The sequence below is a fragment of the Octodon degus genome, unplaced genomic scaffold (genome assembly GCF_000260255.1).
Source record: "Octodon degus isolate 3935 unplaced genomic scaffold, OctDeg1.0 scaffold00130, whole genome shotgun sequence".
NCBI classification, from domain to species: domain Eukaryota; kingdom Metazoa; phylum Chordata; class Mammalia; order Rodentia; family Octodontidae; genus Octodon; species Octodon degus.
Genome location: NW_004524706.1, coordinates 6,545,896 through 6,564,341, shown reverse-complemented (window position 1 = coordinate 6,564,341; position 18,446 = coordinate 6,545,896). Strand labels below are relative to the sequence as shown.

General features: G+C 40.1%; 1 protein-coding gene across 1 annotated transcript; it reads left to right on the top strand.

The window, feature by feature from the left end:
* Nucleotides 1–152: 152 nt before the first annotated feature.
* Nucleotides 153–17,896, top strand: Rragc (Ras related GTP binding C). Its single transcript, XM_004641050.1, has 7 exons — nt 153–541; nt 2,156–2,359; nt 3,333–3,532; nt 6,527–6,641; nt 7,883–8,025; nt 11,115–11,263; nt 16,391–17,896. Exons 1-7 carry the CDS (start codon nt 305–307, stop codon nt 16,540–16,542), a joined length of 1,200 nt encoding a protein of 399 aa, XP_004641107.1. The 5' UTR covers nt 153–304; the 3' UTR covers nt 16,543–17,896.
* The last annotated feature ends 550 nt before the right edge of the window (nt 17,897–18,446 follow it).

The following is an 18,446-nucleotide window of genomic DNA, read 5'->3' as shown; positions in this document are numbered from 1 at the left end:
GACGCGCGCTGGGAAAGGCGCGGCGGGACCGCCCTCCTCGTGACTCCTCCTCCCCCCGCGGTGGCTGCAGGTCAGGTGATTCCGGGCACGTGATGGGGCGCCACCTACCCTGCTGCCTCTGAGTGGCATCCCGGACTGCCAATGAGAGGTCCGGCTCCGTCTCTGGCCCTATCAGAGCCGAGCTAGGAGGCGGACCAGACGACGGTGGCGGCGCCCGGGGGCGGTGGCAGCGGCGGCCTAGGGAGGCGGCGGCCTGGCCTGGCCTGGCCTGTCAAGGCGCGGGCGGCGGCGGCGGTCCAGCACCATGTCCCTGCAGTACGGGGCGGAGGAGACGCCTCTGGCCGGCAGTTACGGCGCGGCCGATTCGTTTCCAAAGGACTTCGGCTACGGCGTGGAGGAGGAAGAAGAGGAGGCGGCAGCGGCAGGCGGCGGCGTCGGGGCGGGGGCCGGCGGAGGCTGCGGCCCAGGGGGCGCTGACAGCTCCAAGCCCAGGATTCTGCTCATGGGGCTGCGGCGCAGCGGCAAGTCGTCCATCCAGAAGGTGAGCGGGACCGCTCCGGCCCTCCTGTCCTCTTTGCCCGGTCCCCTCCTGTCCTCTCTCCTCGGGTGCCCAGGTGCCTGCGGCGGGGAAGCCGGGCGAGGGCGGCGGCCACCTGGCCCTGCCTGGGTCCCGGCGCACTTTCTTTTCTCCCTGCGAGCGCAGAGCCTAGGCACGACCCGAGCGGCGACCCGGACCTTTGCTTCCGCGCCGGAGTCAGCTGAGACCCAGTGGGTCGCAGAAGGCAAAACTGGTTGGAGGGAGGCAGGTGTTTGGGGCACCGCCCTAGCCCTCCACCCCTTAGGATCCAGCTCCCGTGGCATCGATGGAAGAATCCGAGACTTATTCTCCGGCTCCCACTTGGGGGAGCGTGGTGAATTCCCTCTCCCGCCAGGTTTCGCCCGGTTGAGCAGATTGTGCAGGGATTCTCAGCTGAGCCCCGGGGAGCAGCATCAGAAAGAATTGTGGCTCAGGCACTGGGCATTTCAGTACTTTTCTTAGTAGTGTGAAGAAGCCTTCGCTGTTACTGGGACTTGGGAATTATTACTGCATCTATTTTAGTACTTGTTGACCTGGTGAGTGTAATTACTGGTGACAAGGTGACTTGCAGGTGTGTAGCTACAAAAGTCTTCCGAGACTTTGAGAGTGCTTTGCAGAGGGACATCAGTCCATTTGGGTTGATCAAGTGGGAACCGAGGTTTTTATGCTTTTCAGTAAAGCAGCTATGAGGCAGGCTTGACTTCTTCACCCCCATTACACATAGAACTTTAAATTGAACTAGTTCTTTCCACTTTTCTGCCCTGTTGGGAAGGCCTTCCCAAAATCTTTCTTTGATCTTTTGTAGATATGGCATTTGAGAAAAGTAGCTTCTGAATTTGCTGGATTACTGTGCTTTATTTATCTTGCTTTTTACTTTTACAGCAAGACTTGTATAAACATTTAGCAAACAGATTTTAGTTCTCCTTTGTTACCTCAGGGACAAAATCCTGGAGGTCACTGGCCTTTTTTTTTCCTACGAAGTGTCAGTACCAGACAAATTAGTTCTATGTTAGAAGTGTATGGATTGTTAGTATTGTGGTTCATAAGTGGCTTTACCATATCTTTTTCCCAGGGGAGCTGCCTACTGTTAACTCCCATAGGCCTCCCTCCCTCTTTAGACGTTTTCACTTTCTCTTTGCTTTATTACTGTCCCTGTTTTGTTCCACAAAGTTGCAAATTCGTTGTAGGCAGGATCCAGTCCATTTAATTCTTCAGAGCCAGAGGTATTCAAGTAATTTTTGAATAGAATTTTTTAACCTTAAGTTATGAGATATTAATAATCTATAAGTGGATTTTGGCAAGTTTAAATCTATGGGAAGTAGAACAGAACTAAATGTAGGTGAGAGACTGTGATACAACTAGTATCATAGAGAAAAATTGCCAACAGTTTCAGCTTCGAAAGAGATTAGATGCAAATTAATTTGATGTCTTATTTCATCAGGAATGAAATGGGTGTAGCGTTCGTTTCTTATTTTAAAAATGTAGGATCAGTTATTTTAAAGGTTAATCAAACATGGAATTTTGATTTTAAATTCTGAAATTGAAGTGTTGTAAAATTGTCTTTATTTTTCTCAACAGGTGGTGTTTCATAAGATGTCACCCAATGAGACTCTCTTTTTGGAAAGTACCAACAAGATTTATAAAGACGACATTTCCAATAGCTCCTTTGTGAATTTCCAGATTTGGGATTTTCCTGGGCAAATGGACTTTTTTGACCCAACCTTTGACTATGAGATGATCTTCAGGGGAACAGGAGCATTGATATATGTCATTGATGCACAGGTAGTTAGGAATAATGGTGTTTGCTTCTCTTCTGTGATGGCAAAAAAGATGTAGGACAAAGGAAAGTTGTTGTGTCTTTCCTGTCATGTGCTTGTAGCTTATTTATTTGCCAATAGATTCCCTGGCAGCGTAAGACATGCAGTTCAGAGGTGCTTTGGGCGCATGTGTGTCATTGTGCAATTCCACAGTGTCAAATGGTTGTGGGAAGTGGTTTGTATCCTTGAGTCCTAGTGAGCAGTTAGCATTAGCTTTCCACTTTCATTGGTTAGTAGCTGCTGCTGTTCTTCATTAACTGTTACTATACTGACACTGATCACTGAAAGGATTCTGAAATATAAAAATACCTATAGTTTAAAAAGGAATATGAGAACTGAGTCAATATATGTTAGAGTGAATAGTTTTTGTTGAAAATGAATTTAGTCCAATGAGAATTCATTAAGATCCGCTGTGTTGTAGGCAGTCAGATGAATGGGGCATATCTCTATCTGTAAGAAGCTTATTTTAAGCTTATTGGCTAGGAATGCCAAATGATAGGCTTTATAATAGATGCTTTCACCTACATGAGCTATTTTAATCTTGCATTGTGAGATAGGTATTGTAATTCCAGCTTTACAGATGAGTAAACTGAGGTCATAAGAGTTTAAGCAACTTGCTTAAAGCTACACACCTAATAAATGGCAGAGCTGGGATTACTTTGAAAAATTCTACTGGAAAAAAAATTCTGTTGAGAAGGAATGTCCTTTGTCCTTTTCGTTGGTTTTATTATAGATATTTAAGATTATAGGCATTAACTTGTGAGTGAATTTTCCAGCCTTAGAAATTGAAGAGCCAGTTAAATTGGTATTTCTGAATATTTATGAATACTTAGGATAATATATCTTCTGTGTTTGGGGAACAAGGTGGTTTGAGGCTTTCTTAACTCATTACTTCCCTTTTGTAAGATTTCTTTTTAAAAAATATTTTATTCTTACAGGATGACTACATGGAGGCTTTAACAAGACTTCATATTACTGTTTCTAAAGCCTACAAGGTTAACCCAGACATGAATTTTGAGGTTTTTATTCACAAAGTTGATGGTCTGTCTGATGATCACAAAATAGAAACACAGAGGGATATTCATCAAAGGGCCAATGATGACCTTGCAGATGCTGGGCTAGAAAAACTCCATCTTAGGTAACAACATGTGTGTTTGATATGAGAGTCCTATAAATGTATTCCCATCTCTGTCATTGCAAACACTGTAGCTTTCTATTGCTTGTAACTGACATTTGGAATGTTTTTGATAGCCACGCTGATGCTGATTCGGGAGGGTGGTATCATTGAGAAGTAACTTTTCCTGATGACTGATGTCATGTAAAATGTTTTCATTGGTATTTCTTGCAAATTTATCTCAAGAAACTGAAGTCAGGCTGTTTCCTCAACGCATAAATCTGCTTTGGGACTTCCCTACTCCTGATTTTGTCACTTTGCCTCCCCCACCCCCTTTTCCTTACTGCAAGGGATCTATTGTACCTGTTAAATTGTAGTTTAAGTCTTCATAGTATCTTTCTCAGTTAAAAAGGAAGAGCCTTTTAAAGAAGGTACATTTTCAGTTTTGGACTGATTCTGATGTGTCTTAGTTTTAGTATATGTGCTATCAAAACAGCACAGGTATCTTAAGTTTTAAAATCAGGGTTGGATATAGCTCAGTGGCATAAAGCGCCTGTCCTGTAAGCACAAGGTCTGGGTTTGATCCCTGGTAACACACACACACACACACACACACACACACACATAAAAAGAACCAAAACAGTTTATACTTTCATGAAACTCTAAGGTTTGGATTAAGTCATTTTATTCTATAAATTTACAGTGCTATTAAAAGATTACTGGTTTATAATTTAATGTTAAGAAATAAAGAACGTCAAACAGAATTGATGATTGTGTTTTGTATTCTAAAAGTATATGAAGAATATTTTTGTACATGTTACCTTTTTGTGGGTATACAGGCAGATATGAATACTGATAAGTACTCAGGAAGATGTTCTCAATGATTCAGTGTAAAGGAGGAGCTGAGAAGAGTAACAACATAGTGATTTCCTTTTTGCTTGTCTGCTACAGTGATTTCTCTATAAGCTCAAGCCAATCTTCTTCCTATCCCTAGTATTCCCCTAAGCGTCAGGCTCCAAAATCTTAATTATTCTTTTAGCAGACTTAGACTAATCTCATTGATCTCTAGATTGCTTGGGTTAAAATTTTAAAGCATTTATAGAAACCTAAAATTGTCCATTTGTAAAAGTGCCTCCCTTTAAAATTCCTCAATCTTTTCTTTTTAGAAATCTACTATTAATTTTGGAACTTTATGGCTCTCTTTACTGCATGCCTGTGTACCATTCCAGGTTATGCTAGAATCCTATGCCTTTTTTCTTTTTAAAAATTATTTATTTATTTGATACGGGGTCTCACTATGCAGTTTGGACTTATAGCGATCCTCCTGTTGCAGCCTCCCCAGTGCTAGCATTACAAGTGTGTACTACCATGCCCGGTTTTGGGGCCATCACTGCATGCCTGGGGTTCCAGGTGGGCATGGCATGTGGTACTGGGGATTGCCAGGCAGGTGCATAGACTGCCAAGCTATCTCCCCAGCCTCTAGGCCTTGTTAACCTCAGCAGAATATTGTGTCTGGTTTTAATTTTTAAATTATTTATCTTGTGTGTGTGTGTGTGGTGCTAGGGACTAAACCCAGGGACCTCATGTACGCGAGGCAGATAACATTGAGCTATACTTGCCTATATCAGACTTTTATTTAGTACAAGTACTTATAAAGATGAGGCTCCAAATGTTTGATTTCATTTTCTAGAAACTCAGCTTTATAAAAGGTCCAGTTGTTGTAGGTTATCTCTGTCTCACCTACTTACAAAGGGAGGACTCTGCTTGCTTTGCTAACCTTTTTGCCTAAAGGAAATGCTCTAAAATGTTCCTTTTTCCATAGCACTTGTGAGGTCCTTTTTCCTTTCATGCTTCAGTTCTTTCACACCTGCAGCAGGGCTTGCATAGGATTACATCCTTCTGTTAACTCCTTGAAAATAGCTATAAATTACCTATAAGGTAGTAAATGTAATTCTTAACTCTGACTTGTACTGTGTGTGTATAAATGGAACATGAATATAAGTATGTAATGATGATTTTATTCCTGGGTGAAAAAAGCAGATTTATCCACAGTGTTAAAAGATTGGTAGAGGTCCATTTCTTTCATTTATATATGTTTTACTAAATTTATGTATATTCTCCATTGTATATCCTTTCAGGTTGGCAGACTCCTGTTTTCCATAGGGCTTCAGCTTTCATCCCCCTAATTACGCTATTTACCCAAATACTAAGCACCAGTTGCATTTGTTTGCTTATAGGCAGGTATAGTACTTAGGAGTACTGTTCAGGGCATTGAGTTTGCACCTATGAGCAAGACTCAGAGTCTCTTTTGTCCTGGAGCTTACATTCTGGTGAATAACAGCTCAAAAACACCTATAAATAATTGGTGTAATTTTAAGGACTTAGCAATGTTTAGAAGAAAAATTAGGATAAAGGGGTAGAAAAAGGATTTTTTTGAGGATGTAACATTTTAGTGGACACTTGAATTATATTGCTTAATAAATATCACCTATCTCTTCTAGCTTTCTCTTGCATTTTAATCTTGGCTTTTCTCTCAGGTGCTTAGGAAACCCAGCTTTAAAGATCAGTTTCAAGGAGTTAGGCACTCATTCAGATTCTGCATCAGGAAGTGCTTTCCTTGTGCCCTCTGTGAAAATGCTGTAAAGCAGCAAGTGATTACTACAGGCTGGGTGTGCACCTGCATTTGTAATCTGGAAAATGGGGGTAGAGAAAGATTGGCTTTATTTGAACTTACTGAAATCACATTGTATGTATTATGATAATTGTCACTGGAATTATCCACTTAACAATTTATCCAAGTAGACAACACATGGCGGTATATGCTAGCTCAAGTGTTACTTGGGTTTTGTGTCATTTTAACCAGTTCTTGTATTGAATAAATTTACTTGGGTATTACCTCATATATTATAAACATTAATTTAAAAAGTATGCAATTTTTGATTATCCTACATTTAGATAATTGGACTGGCAAGTGGTTAAGTGTTTTCTAACTTCATTGCACTACGTTGTATTTTTCAGCTTTTATTTGACTAGTATCTATGACCATTCGATATTTGAAGCCTTTAGTAAGGTGGTGCAGAAACTCATTCCACAGCTGCCAACCTTGGAAAACCTATTAAATATCTTTATATCAGTAAGTGAGCTACTTAATTCACTGTAGTTTCTGTTTTCATTGTTAAGTATATTTGTGTTTCCAGATTCTTACAAAAGTGGACATTGAATTAGTTTAAATATCACGCAAATAAATAAGGACATGAAATATTTTGTTACTGTGTTATTTTCTGTCAACAACTTCTTTTTTTTTTCTTTTTCTTCTTCTTTTTTGGCAGAACTTGGGATTGAACTCAGGCCCTTGTGCTTGCCAGGATTGAGCCATCTCCCCAGCCTACTGTGTTATTTGCTGAATTCTTAGTACTTGTCCACCCTTTTGTCTTTAATGAACTGCTGAAAATTTTCCTTGTGCTTTCTTAATTAAAATCTTCATGATACTTGCTTCCTGTAGAAGGAGTAGTACCTAGAAAAGACTAAATCTTGGGAGTATAGCTCAGTTTAATATAAATCTCCATCTTGGAGGTCACATTGAAAAATTTTCATTGCTAGCTATAATTTTAGTATCGTATGTTAACATTCTTACTTTGAGGATCCAGCTTAAGAAAAAAGAGATGTCCTGCAGTAAATTTAACATGTATCTGTTGTATTTTCCAAACATTATTTTGGAAGAACTCAATGTGGTAACCTCACACTGACACTTAAAAAAGAGTTTTGGGTTATGCTAAATGTTGTTATCAAACTGTAATTCTTTGTTTTGATAATTAAAGACTTTCTGGTTGCAAGGTCATTGAAATCAGGGATTGATTATGATAAAAAATGTTGCATAGTTTAGCTTGATTCCCACCCTTTGTTCCCACTAGGAATTGAACCCAGATCTTTGCACTTAGCTACACCAACAGTCCTTTGTTATTTTATTACTATTTTTCGAGACAAAGTCTTGCTGAATTGTTAAATGGGTCAGGCTGGGCTTGAACTTGTGATCCTTCTGCTTCTGTCTCACAGAGTGTTGGCATTTCAGGTGTGCACCGCCATGTTCAATTGTGTAGCTTGAGTTTTGAAAAAAATGTTAAGTTTTTTGATGACGTCTTGAAAAATTAAGCAAAAAGGAAGAATACAAATACTTATGCAATTATGTCAGTAACTTGAAGCAGAGAAATAATTTTATTTTTCACTCTTTGGATAATAGAAGTGTGTCTGAACCAAATACTGTTCATGTTCCAGCATTGGGTTATATAATTAAATATGACCTTGGATGTTAGTCATTGAACTGCAAATTGTGATTCTTAACAGAAACTGAATACTTCCTAATTTTGTTTTTCCAAGAATTCAGGTATTGAAAAAGCTTTTCTCTTTGATGTTGTCAGCAAAATCTACATTGCAACAGACAGCTCCCCTGTGGATATGCAGTCTTATGAACTTTGCTGTGACATGATTGATGTTGTAATTGATGTGTCCTGTATATATGGGTAAGTTATATACGTATCTCTGTAGGAATTCCAGTATTTGCCTGAAAGTCTTAAAAATGATTGAAACAGATAAGCTGGCTGTGGTGGCATGCATTCCTGTAGCAGTTCGAGGCCAGCCTGGGGTACATAGTGAGTTCAAGCCAGCCTGAACTATATACATAGCAAGACCTGTTTCAAAAAACAAAATAATGAAAAACAAAACATAAACATGAATGCTTTAAATACTTTTTTTGAGCAAGTTTTTAAAGTTCATTTTATGAATAATCAAATTTGTTTAATTGGACTTTAATTAAAATTTGGATTCTTTTTCTTTTTTAGTACTAGAGATTATACTCGGGACTTTGGTATAGTAGGTAAACAATGTTCCACTTACGTGTATCCCTACCTCCAAAATACACTTTTCTTTCATTTCCTGCTAGTGTATGGTTCTAGGTCACATACTAGTTTGACATTAGAAAAGTGGCAGTTTCTTATGGCTGCTGATTGTGGTACATAGCAGTGATGATGAACCTTTTAGAGCTTTCAGTGATAGAAACAGCTCACTGTGGCATGCGTAGTGGCTTAGGGGGTCACTGTCAGGGTTGTTTCTGTCAGAGCCTCTTGTCATAGCAGTGCTCATTCTCACTTTGCATGTGGCATAGAAGATGACTTTACTCAGTGTCCAACTATGAGTTGAGAACACTTAGCACTTTTTTTTTCTTGTGCTAGGGATTAAATGTGATACATGCTTGACAACTGCTCTGCCATACAACTACATCCCAGCCTGGAAACTGTTTTCTTTTATGTGTTTTAAAAAGATGACATTTATTTCCCTATCATTCTGTCTTCCCAAATCAACTTTCTTTCTCTCTCTCTCTCTCTCTCTCTCTCTCTCTCTCTCTCTCTCTCATTCATTCATGTAATTGGTACAGGGTCTCACTATGCGGCTCGTGGCTCAGACTTCTAGTGATCCTCCTGTTTTCAGCCTCCCCCAGTGCTGGGATTACAGACATGTGCCACCATTCCCGGTCTTGATGACCAGCTCAGCATGCCTAGGGGGTGGGGTTGGCAGTGCATGTGGTGCTTTTGATTGAACCCTGGTCCCTGCACTTACCTAAGTAGGCTCTTAGTCTGCTGAGCTATCTCACCAACCCTCCAAATCAACTTTATTAATACTAAGTAGGAAAGATACTGGAAACTACATGGAGTTAAGTTACAACCTTATATTTGGCTATTATTAGAAGGCTATTTTATCTTTAATATGCCCCAGTTTCTATATATTTAAAATGGGCAAGTCTTATTGATTTAGTTTGCTTTAATTTACTCTAGAAAGGAGTTAAAGTGGCTAAGTAGGGCTACAGTAGTAATTCTTGTTCTCTGAGTTGTTACGAGGATTAAATTAATGTATGAGGGTTATGGGAGCGCACACTTAACAATCCCATTGGGAGACTGAGGCAAGAGGATCTTGTGAGTTTGAGGCTAGCCTGGGCTACATAGTGAGCTTAAGGCCAACCTGCAATACAAAGCAAGACTTTTTCTCAAAAAAAAAAAAAAAAAGAAAGAAAAAAGAAAAACCTAGCTGCTAGGCTTGATGGGCTCATGTGATATCTCAGTAATTTGGAGCCTGAGGCAAGAAGATCCCTTTGCATCTGAGGCCAGTCTGAACTATATAGCAAGACTCTTAAAAAATGAAACAACAATAAAAGCGATTGATTTTTTTTTTTTTTTTCTTTATGTATTTAGTACAGGATCTCACTACACAGTTTGGAATCGTAGTGACCCTCCTGTTTTCAGCCTCCCAAACACTGGAATTATAGGCCTGTGCCACCACACCGAGTCTGTTGCCATTTAGGCAGGTCTGGGGGGCGGGTTTGCATGGTAAACTATTGATTTCTGAAAAAAACAATGTATGAGGAGGTATAAGGTTCAGAATACTTTTAATAAATCTGTTCATGCAAAACATAATAAATACAAACAAATGAAAACAGGAAAGAAAAAGCATTGTTTTACTACCAAAAACAACTACTATTAGCATTTTCTTTTTTGTTACTGGGACTTGAACTCACAACCTGCACTTTCCAGAACATTTTCTTCTTAAAATATTTCCTTTAGCTTTTTTTTTTTTCTTTTGTTTCTTTCTTTTTTTTAAAAGACAAATACTGTGTTTTCAAGAAGGAATTTTGACAACTTCCTAGCAATAGCTAGACAACTCGGACTTTTGCTAAGCAAATACATTAGAAAAGACTTAGGAACCGGTTGTGTGTGGTAGTGCACACCTAGAATCATGGCACTTGAGAAGCCGAAGCAGGAGGATTACTGATGAGTTCAAGGCCAGCCTACACTACATAGTGAGTTCAAGGCCAGCCCGAACTACATAGCAAGATGGTGTCTGAAAACCAAAAACAAAAAATAAGCACCCTCCCCCTAAGAAAAACCTTAGAACCTACCTCTTTAAAAATTGTTGATTTCAACATAATTCCTGTTGATTTCTAGCAGTTTTTGTGTAGTCCAAGAATTTTCTTGCTTTTGGAGAAAGAAAGAAAAAAAAAAAAAAAAGAGCTTTTTGCGTAAGATTTGATAAGCCTGGCATGGTTAAGCCTGGCATGGTGACTGTTCCTTAAAGAAACTTGCTGAGATGGTGGCACCTCCAGGAGGGGCCCTGCAGAGTCCACTTGTAATCCCAGCACGCAGAGGCTGAGGCAGGAGGTCACCTACATGCAAGGCCAGTCAGGGCTGCAGAGTAAGCCCCTGGCTGAGGGCAGTTCGGGATAGAGGAAAGAGCAGACCCTGCCACTCGGAGTAGCCCCATTTGATGCCGGATGTTAGAAATGTAATTTCCTTGGTGAAGATCTACGTGTAGTTTTGCTTTTTCCTCCAAATGTCTGATTATTTATAATAGTAATGGATGTGTATGGAGCTTTTGGTTGTCTATAATAAGAATTCTGTGTTCTTGTATTTGTGTTCTCTATACCTAAATGACAACTGTGTTCCAGTATGTTTAAGTCAGTAGTTTGCTTTCTTAAAATATATTTAGGAATCTAAATGGAAAGACTTGTCATTGAGTAAATTCAGTGTGACAAAATGGTGAAGAATACTTTCTTTTAAAATAGGTTAAAGGAAGATGGAAGTGGAAGTGCTTATGATAAAGAATCTATGGCAATTATCAAGCTGAATAATACAACCGTCCTTTATTTAAAGGAGGTGACTAAATTTTTGGCGTTGGTCTGCATTCTTAGGGAAGAGAGCTTTGAACGGAAAGGTAATGGTATTTTAAAAAGCTGTTATATTCTTTGTTAAAATTTCTCAGGTTCTCAAAAACAATAAAATACAGTATTTCAGTGTTAGATAAGTGGCTACAAAATCAGCTCAAACAACTTTTGCCCTTCTGTATGTAGTTCACATTATCTCTCTCCTTCCTTTGATCTTATATTTTAAAATCAAGTTTTTTTTTTTTTTTTTTTTTTTTTTTTACCGTAGACCCCTTTATTTGAGGTCAGTTTCCTTAGCTGCACAGCTGCCTTTGGTGTACTTCCATCTGAACCATTTTATTGAAACTATCGAACAGTAACCAGGTTGCTGTCTTGCTGCATTCAGTGACCTTGTCTCGCCGCCCGGCATCTTCACCTTCTGAAGCATATGACCACACAGCCATTCCTCTCGCAGAGCTTGCTCCCCTCTAGCTGGACTCTGCGTTATTTTCTGTGTTTCTATGACTGCCTCTCCGGTTTCCTCTGACATTGTATTCATCTCAATCCTGTGTTCAGAGTCATATCTTTTCTGCTTGCTGCTTGGCTTTACCTCTCCAAGTCAGCTTCTCCAGTCAGTGGTTTTGCTTAATCTTTCGTCTGTGAGTGATTGGAAATTCCCATCTTCAGTTCTTAGTTCCTGTTCTTTGTTTGGAGCTATTGGTAAGATGTTTGCCCTGAAATACAAGCATTTGATTGATGTCTTGGCCATTGTGTTACTTGTCCATTAATGATGTCCTTCCCCTCACTCTTTTTTTTTTTTTCCTGTATTTAGGGCAGGGTCTACAGGGTGTTCAGGGTCTCACTACGTAGATCAGATCGGATTTGTAGTGATTCTCCTGTTTACAGCCTCCCAAGTGCTGGGATTATAGGCGTGTGCCACCCACCCAGTCTCCATTGCAGTGCATCCTGGCGGCGGGGCTGGCATGGCATGCCAGGGAACCAAACCCCTGGCCCCTGTGTCTGCCTAAGCAGGCACTTTAATCTGCTGAGCTAGTTGGCCAGCCCTCTTCACCTCTCTTTCATGACTCTTGGCTGCCCTATTATAGACAGGTTTTTGGAAAATCAGAAATGTATGTATTCACTTTTGAGATAAGAACTAAAATATGACAGTTACAGTTGAATTGTTTGTGTATTGCTCACAGCTCACGTACCTTTTTTGTGTTACGTTTTAGTTTTCATGTACGTGGTTTATTCGTTTATTTTTTATCTCTCCCTCAACACTATAGAGTATTGTGTGCCTTTGTGGAAATGATATCTAAATATAAGTTCTCTTCTGCAACTTGCCAATTTCTCTTCAGAGTTATTTTTGAGATTTATCATCGACAACACATAGTTCTAGTTCATTCATTTTCACTGCCACATACAGTTCTGAGTATACACTGCCTTTTCTTGTTCATAGAAGTTTAAATTCTAAAAATTAAAGATAGTTTCATGACCAATTCCCATGAACAATTTTGTCTTTGCATGCATTGAGAATTTATGGTTTCTAAACTAAACTGCTGTCTAAAGTGACTTTACCATTTTGACCCTGTCATTACTGTATCAAGAGTCTTTAATGCTTCCTGTTCCTGATAATGATGTTTGATTTTGGCCTGTTTTAATTATTGTCAGTCTGGTTAGAGTAAGATGGCATCTCATTTGGTTCTCAGTTTTACTTATTACTGATTATGGCAAGTGTATTTTCATGCCTGTCTATATTTCTTTGGCAGCTTGTTTATATACCTTTTTTTTTGGTGATGCTAAGGATTGAATCCAGGGTCTTACACATATGCTAGGCAGATGCTCTGCCACTGAGTTAAATTCCCAGTCCTGTTAGTTATTTCTAGCCATTCTGTTTTTAGGATTTTTTATTTTTTATTTTTTTCTGTATTTTAGGGAAGGGTCTGCAGGTTGTTCAGGGTCTCACTACTAGATTGGACTCATAGTGATCCACCTGTTTACAGCCTCCTAAGAGCTGGGATTATAGGTGCTTTAATCTGCTGAACTATTTGGCCAGCCCCAGGATTTTTTAAAAGAACTTTTGGTTGTGGGAATTTTCAGATGTAAGGGTAGACCTGAACAATGAATTTCTTTGTTCTCACCTCGCTGCTTCACTCATTCACATGTATTCAGCCTTGTTTCCTGTTTTTCCTCTCCCCATTCACTGGTTACTGTAGTTTTACTCTTTGTTGTGGAAACTGTCAACTGTATGAAAAAAGTAGAGAAAATAGTATATAACCTTTTAAAAAAAATTTGTCAACCAAATTCAACAATTCTTAAAATCATAGCCAGTGTTACTTTCTCTTCTGACACTGAAGACACAGTGTTATATATTTCTCTTCTGTATTATTTTGAAGCACATCTCTGACATTTAATCATATTGTTAATACAGAGTCTAGTAGGTATTTTAAAAATGTAATTATCTTTTTAAAATGTGACTATTAGCATTAGTAAACAAAAAATTAACAATAATTTAATGGTAACATTAAACTTCTGGCTAGTGTTCAGTTTCTTTGTAAATTTCATTTTGCAGTTAATGCAGAAGGTTTTTTTGAGATGAGATCTTGGTATGTTGCTCAAGCAGGCCTCTTAACTGCTAGCCTTAAGCAATCCTTGTGCCTCAAATTCCAGAGTAGCTGAGAGTCTAGGTATGTGTCATGTGCCTGACTCACAGAGGTTAAATTGGCGACATGGTTTTTTTTCTTCCCTCTTTTAGTGGTGCTGGGGATCGAACACGGCCTCAGGGATTCTAAGCAGACACTTGGGGGGTATTCTTAGCCCTGTGTAGTCTTTTCTTATTTCAAAGACCATCTTAATTTGTCCCTAACCTCCTCTCTCAGACTTGCTTCTCAGCAACAATTCTCAGATGGCTGTCTCTCCAGTCAACCCAGTTTTCTGCTTCCCACCTGTGCTGTGCTCAATGCCAGTTTTCTTGTCATTTTGCTGCCTTTCCTGTGTAATTGCATCTTGCGCGTATACCCAGTTTTCGCCTCATCTGAAGCTTTCATTGACTGTTTTGCCCTGTGCCTGTCTCTCCTCCTTGGACTCCTTTCTTATGTGTAGTCAGCTGATACCAGATTGTGCCCCTGCTAGCCTGTCCTCAAGGGCATGAGCCATATCGGTTGCTTCTTTTGACACCTTGTACCCTCTTCTGCTGTTCAATGTTCAGTGACTTTCACCAAAGTAAATATAAGTTAGTGAGAGGTCACAATGTATTTAAGCAGGACATGTGTATTTTACTTTATCTAAATGTGAATTAAGGGGCCGGGGACATGGCTCAATGGAATAAGTGCCTCCCTGGCAAGCGCAAAGGCCTGAGTTCAATCCTCGGTTCTGCCAAAACAAAACAAAACAAAACAAAACAAAACAAAACAAAACAAAACAAAACAAAACAAAACAAAACATAAATGTGAATTTAGTGATTTGAAGCTTCAGTGTCAGACATGTTAATTGGGCCAACATGATGGTCACTCGTTGTGTATAGGAGAGGATATACATCGTATGTGGTGTATAGACATGATGACTAGCTGGTTTTTAGGACTGAAGAGGTTGCTTTCTGGTTTGAACACTTCAGAATTTCAAGCAGTATTTTATCAGTTCGGGTTAAATTTGGCTACAAACCCAAATTGACCATGACTTAAAACAGGTAGAAATTTGTATCTTTTTCACATTTAAAGCAGTGTGAAGGTAGACATTCTTAATCCAGCTAAGGCAGCGCCCTATAGGCAGCTATGCTATATAGATGCCTCCCTTCCTGCTCTGCTGTTCTTAGCACTGGCTTCTTTTTTTTTTTTTTTTTTAAATTTTATTTATTTATTTATTTGAGAGAGAGAGAGAGAGAGAGAGAGAGAGAGAGAGAGAGAGAGAGAGACCAGCTCAGCCCACCAGGGGGCAGGGCTGGCTGGCATGTGGTGCTGGGGGATTGAACCGCGGTCCCTGATGCTTTTGCTAAGCTTGTTCTAAGTAGGTGCTTTAGACCACTGAGCCATCTCTCCAGCCCCAGCACTGGCTTCTTTTTCAAAGTTGCTTTGTGGTCCAGAATGGTTCTTAGTGCTCCAATCATCATATTATATTCTAGACATTAAGAAGATAGATTTATTTCAGGGGTAGAAGAAATATATTTTTGTGAGCATATGAGTTCATGCCAGGCATGGTGGCACACAGCTGTAATCCCAGCACTTGGGAGGCTGAGACAGGAGGATCACTGTGAATCTGAGATACATGGAAAGACCCTATCTTAAAAAAAAAATAAAATTCACAGAAGTTCCATATAGCTAGCTCTACTTATCTCAGTGACCAGGGTTGGTCTTATGACCATGGGAGGCTGGGAAGTGTAATGTTTTACTCATTACCAGGTGTTCCTCCAAAAAAGGGCTGTTTTTTTTCTTTTCATTTTTTATGTATTTGATACAGGGTCTCACTATGCAGCTTGGACTCGTGGTCCTCCTGTTTTCAGCCTCCCCAGTGCTGTGATTACAGGCTTGCACCACTGCGCCTGGACTCGTTCACTGGCTCAGTGCGCCGCAGGGGCAAGGCCACGCGGCATGCGGGACTGGGGATCAAACTCTGGTTCCTGTGCTTACCAAAGCAGGCACTTAGTCCACTGAGTTATCTCGCTTGCCTTTGGGCTACTGTTTTATAAGGGCCTAAGAGGAAAATTGACTAAGCAATTAGCCATTTCTGTCGTAAAATAGAAGCCTTTACCCAACCCAAATCTCATCAGAAGCTCAGTTCGTAGAAGAGAAGAGAGGGGAAGCTGCATGCCCCTGATGGGTCTCAGGTTTCTCAGGCTCCAGGCCTCTGCGGAGTAGTTAGCCCAACTGTCTGCCTGTCCTTAGTAGCCTTTCATTACCTTCAGAAGACTTGAAAAGGAAAGGCTTGATAATTCAAAAGTATTTTACCTGTTGAGTTTATTGTAAGTTTTCTAAAATTGCTTTTGTTAATTCTCTTCCATACCTACTTCCAGACCAGTGTCAGTGCTAGCACTAACCAGTGTTAACAATTAGACTGTATGATTTATCATATTTCAGTGCAAAGAGTTCTTCCATCGGGTGTCTGTTTTTTAGTGTACATCATTTTTTTCTGTCACTGAGTATTTCCTAATGTATAATTTAGTACTTGACTCTCAAGAGGCACTGTCTTCATTTTCTCTGTTGCAGGTTTAATAGACTACAACTTCCACTGTTTCCGAAAAGCTATTCATGAAGTTTTTGAGGTGGGAGTGACTTCTCACAGGAGCTGTGGTCATCAGTCCAGTGCCCCCAGCCTTAAAGCATTGGCACACAATGGCACGCCACGAAATGCCATCTGATCAGACTCCCAGTGGTGGGGGCTTGCCGCCAGCTTACTCCTCACTCGCAGGTCAGACGCTGTGTGCTACAGGACATGAGAGCTGCTGCTCATGGGGACTTGTGCCTGTCCCACTGCTACAGGCGAGGGCGTAGCATTTTTGATTCGGATGAAAACCCCTTCAGCTGGTGGTGTACAACTGAAGCTGTTTTTCTTTTTAAAAAAATGGCAGAGAAGAATTCTGGAGGCTACTGAACTCAAGTTGTCTTTTTTCTTCTTTTGAGTTCTACTTTAAGTAGTTGGAATATTTTGGACCTGGAGTTAACACCAGTTACTCACCCTTACCAGGTACTGTTCCCATCAGCTCCAGCTGAAAATAATGGACAAACTGAATTTTTATATGCTTCTCTTAGGCTTTCATTGGAATAGTGTGCTTCGCTTAAATTCTAACACTGCCTCTCAAATCTCAATTTTGGACTTTGTACATCTAAGACCTTTTAAATGCATTCACTTGCTAACTCAGAAGATGCATCATCTGACTGCAGCAAAAGACATTTCTATATTTGTTACTGAGGGAATGAAAAAAGATTCTATGCTGCATCAGGTAGAGAGCAAGGCTCAACAGTAGCTGCATCAGTTCCCTTGGGAGTGTTGCAGGAAAAACTTGGAAACAGAAGAAAATTTTTGCACCTGTGTATTGGGTACCAGGGATGTTACAAGTTCTTTCTCCTGCATTTGATAAATGACCTGCTTTGTGTAACAAAGGGAATTTTTAAAAAACTTTTTCCCACAGTCCCCTTGTAGGGGAGAAAGTCATTACGTTGCTGAAATATTTAGCCTACTTTTCGTTAATCCTGATGTCAGCCTCTTCATAGCTTTTATTCTGAATTGTCTACATTCTGTGAGTGTTGCTTTTTGTTGACCCAAAAGCACTGGTGGGCTCCACTGGAGATTAGAACATGTGGAGCCAAGCCATGTGTTGTCATACATACTTGTTTCCAGTATTCTGACCCGAGTGTCAGCTGTGGTACTTTTTTCACCTAGGCTGTTGATTTGTAATTGTTTCCTTTTGTTGATGGTTGATACCCTTCTCGTTGATTTAAATTTACATACTATTTTTACTCCACATGCCCAGTAGTCATATATTCCTAAACCACTGGACCACTTAAGTATATAAGTGCCACTGTTTAATGAAACATACTTTCAGGTCTGTAAACTAACAGTGTGACTTGGAGTGCTTCCTGCAGATGACTCTGACTGTTGAGTATTTACATGGACCATGGTGATATCCAAAAGAAAAAATGCTTTTATATTTATAGATTATTTCATTGAACTATATATAAAATGGGTATCAATAAATGTATTTACTCCAAAATCACTTTTCCGGCTTGCCTAAGGAATGAGAGGGTAGGGTACTGGAACCTTGGAGTATCTCATTCTGTTGTCATCTGTTCATCCATTTTCTTTTCTTCTGCTGCCTTTATGTAGGTAGCATTCCCTTTGTATCAGGACTTGTCTTGATGCTGGAATTCCCCTGAAGCATCTCCCCTGGCTCTCTTTTCTGTTCAAGGGTAGGAGATGTAGGCCAGATAAAACTTTTTGTTGTCAACAGACCTCTCTCAGTTTGAGGGTGTATCCAGGGCCTGGCATGACTGTTGATTATATTCAAGTTAAGGAGTCAGGAGATGAATGAAACAATGCTATTGGGCTAGGGAGATAGCTCAGTAACGTAAGTGCCTGCCTCACAAGTATGAGGTCCTGAGTTTGATCCCCGGTACCCAAAAAGAATACTTTTTTTTTGTATTTGTATACAGGGAAGGGTCTACAGGGTATTCGCGGTCTCACTACTAGATAGGACTCGTAGTGATCCACCTGTTTACAGCCTCCCAAGAGCTGGGATTACAGGCTTTTGCCACCACGCCCAGT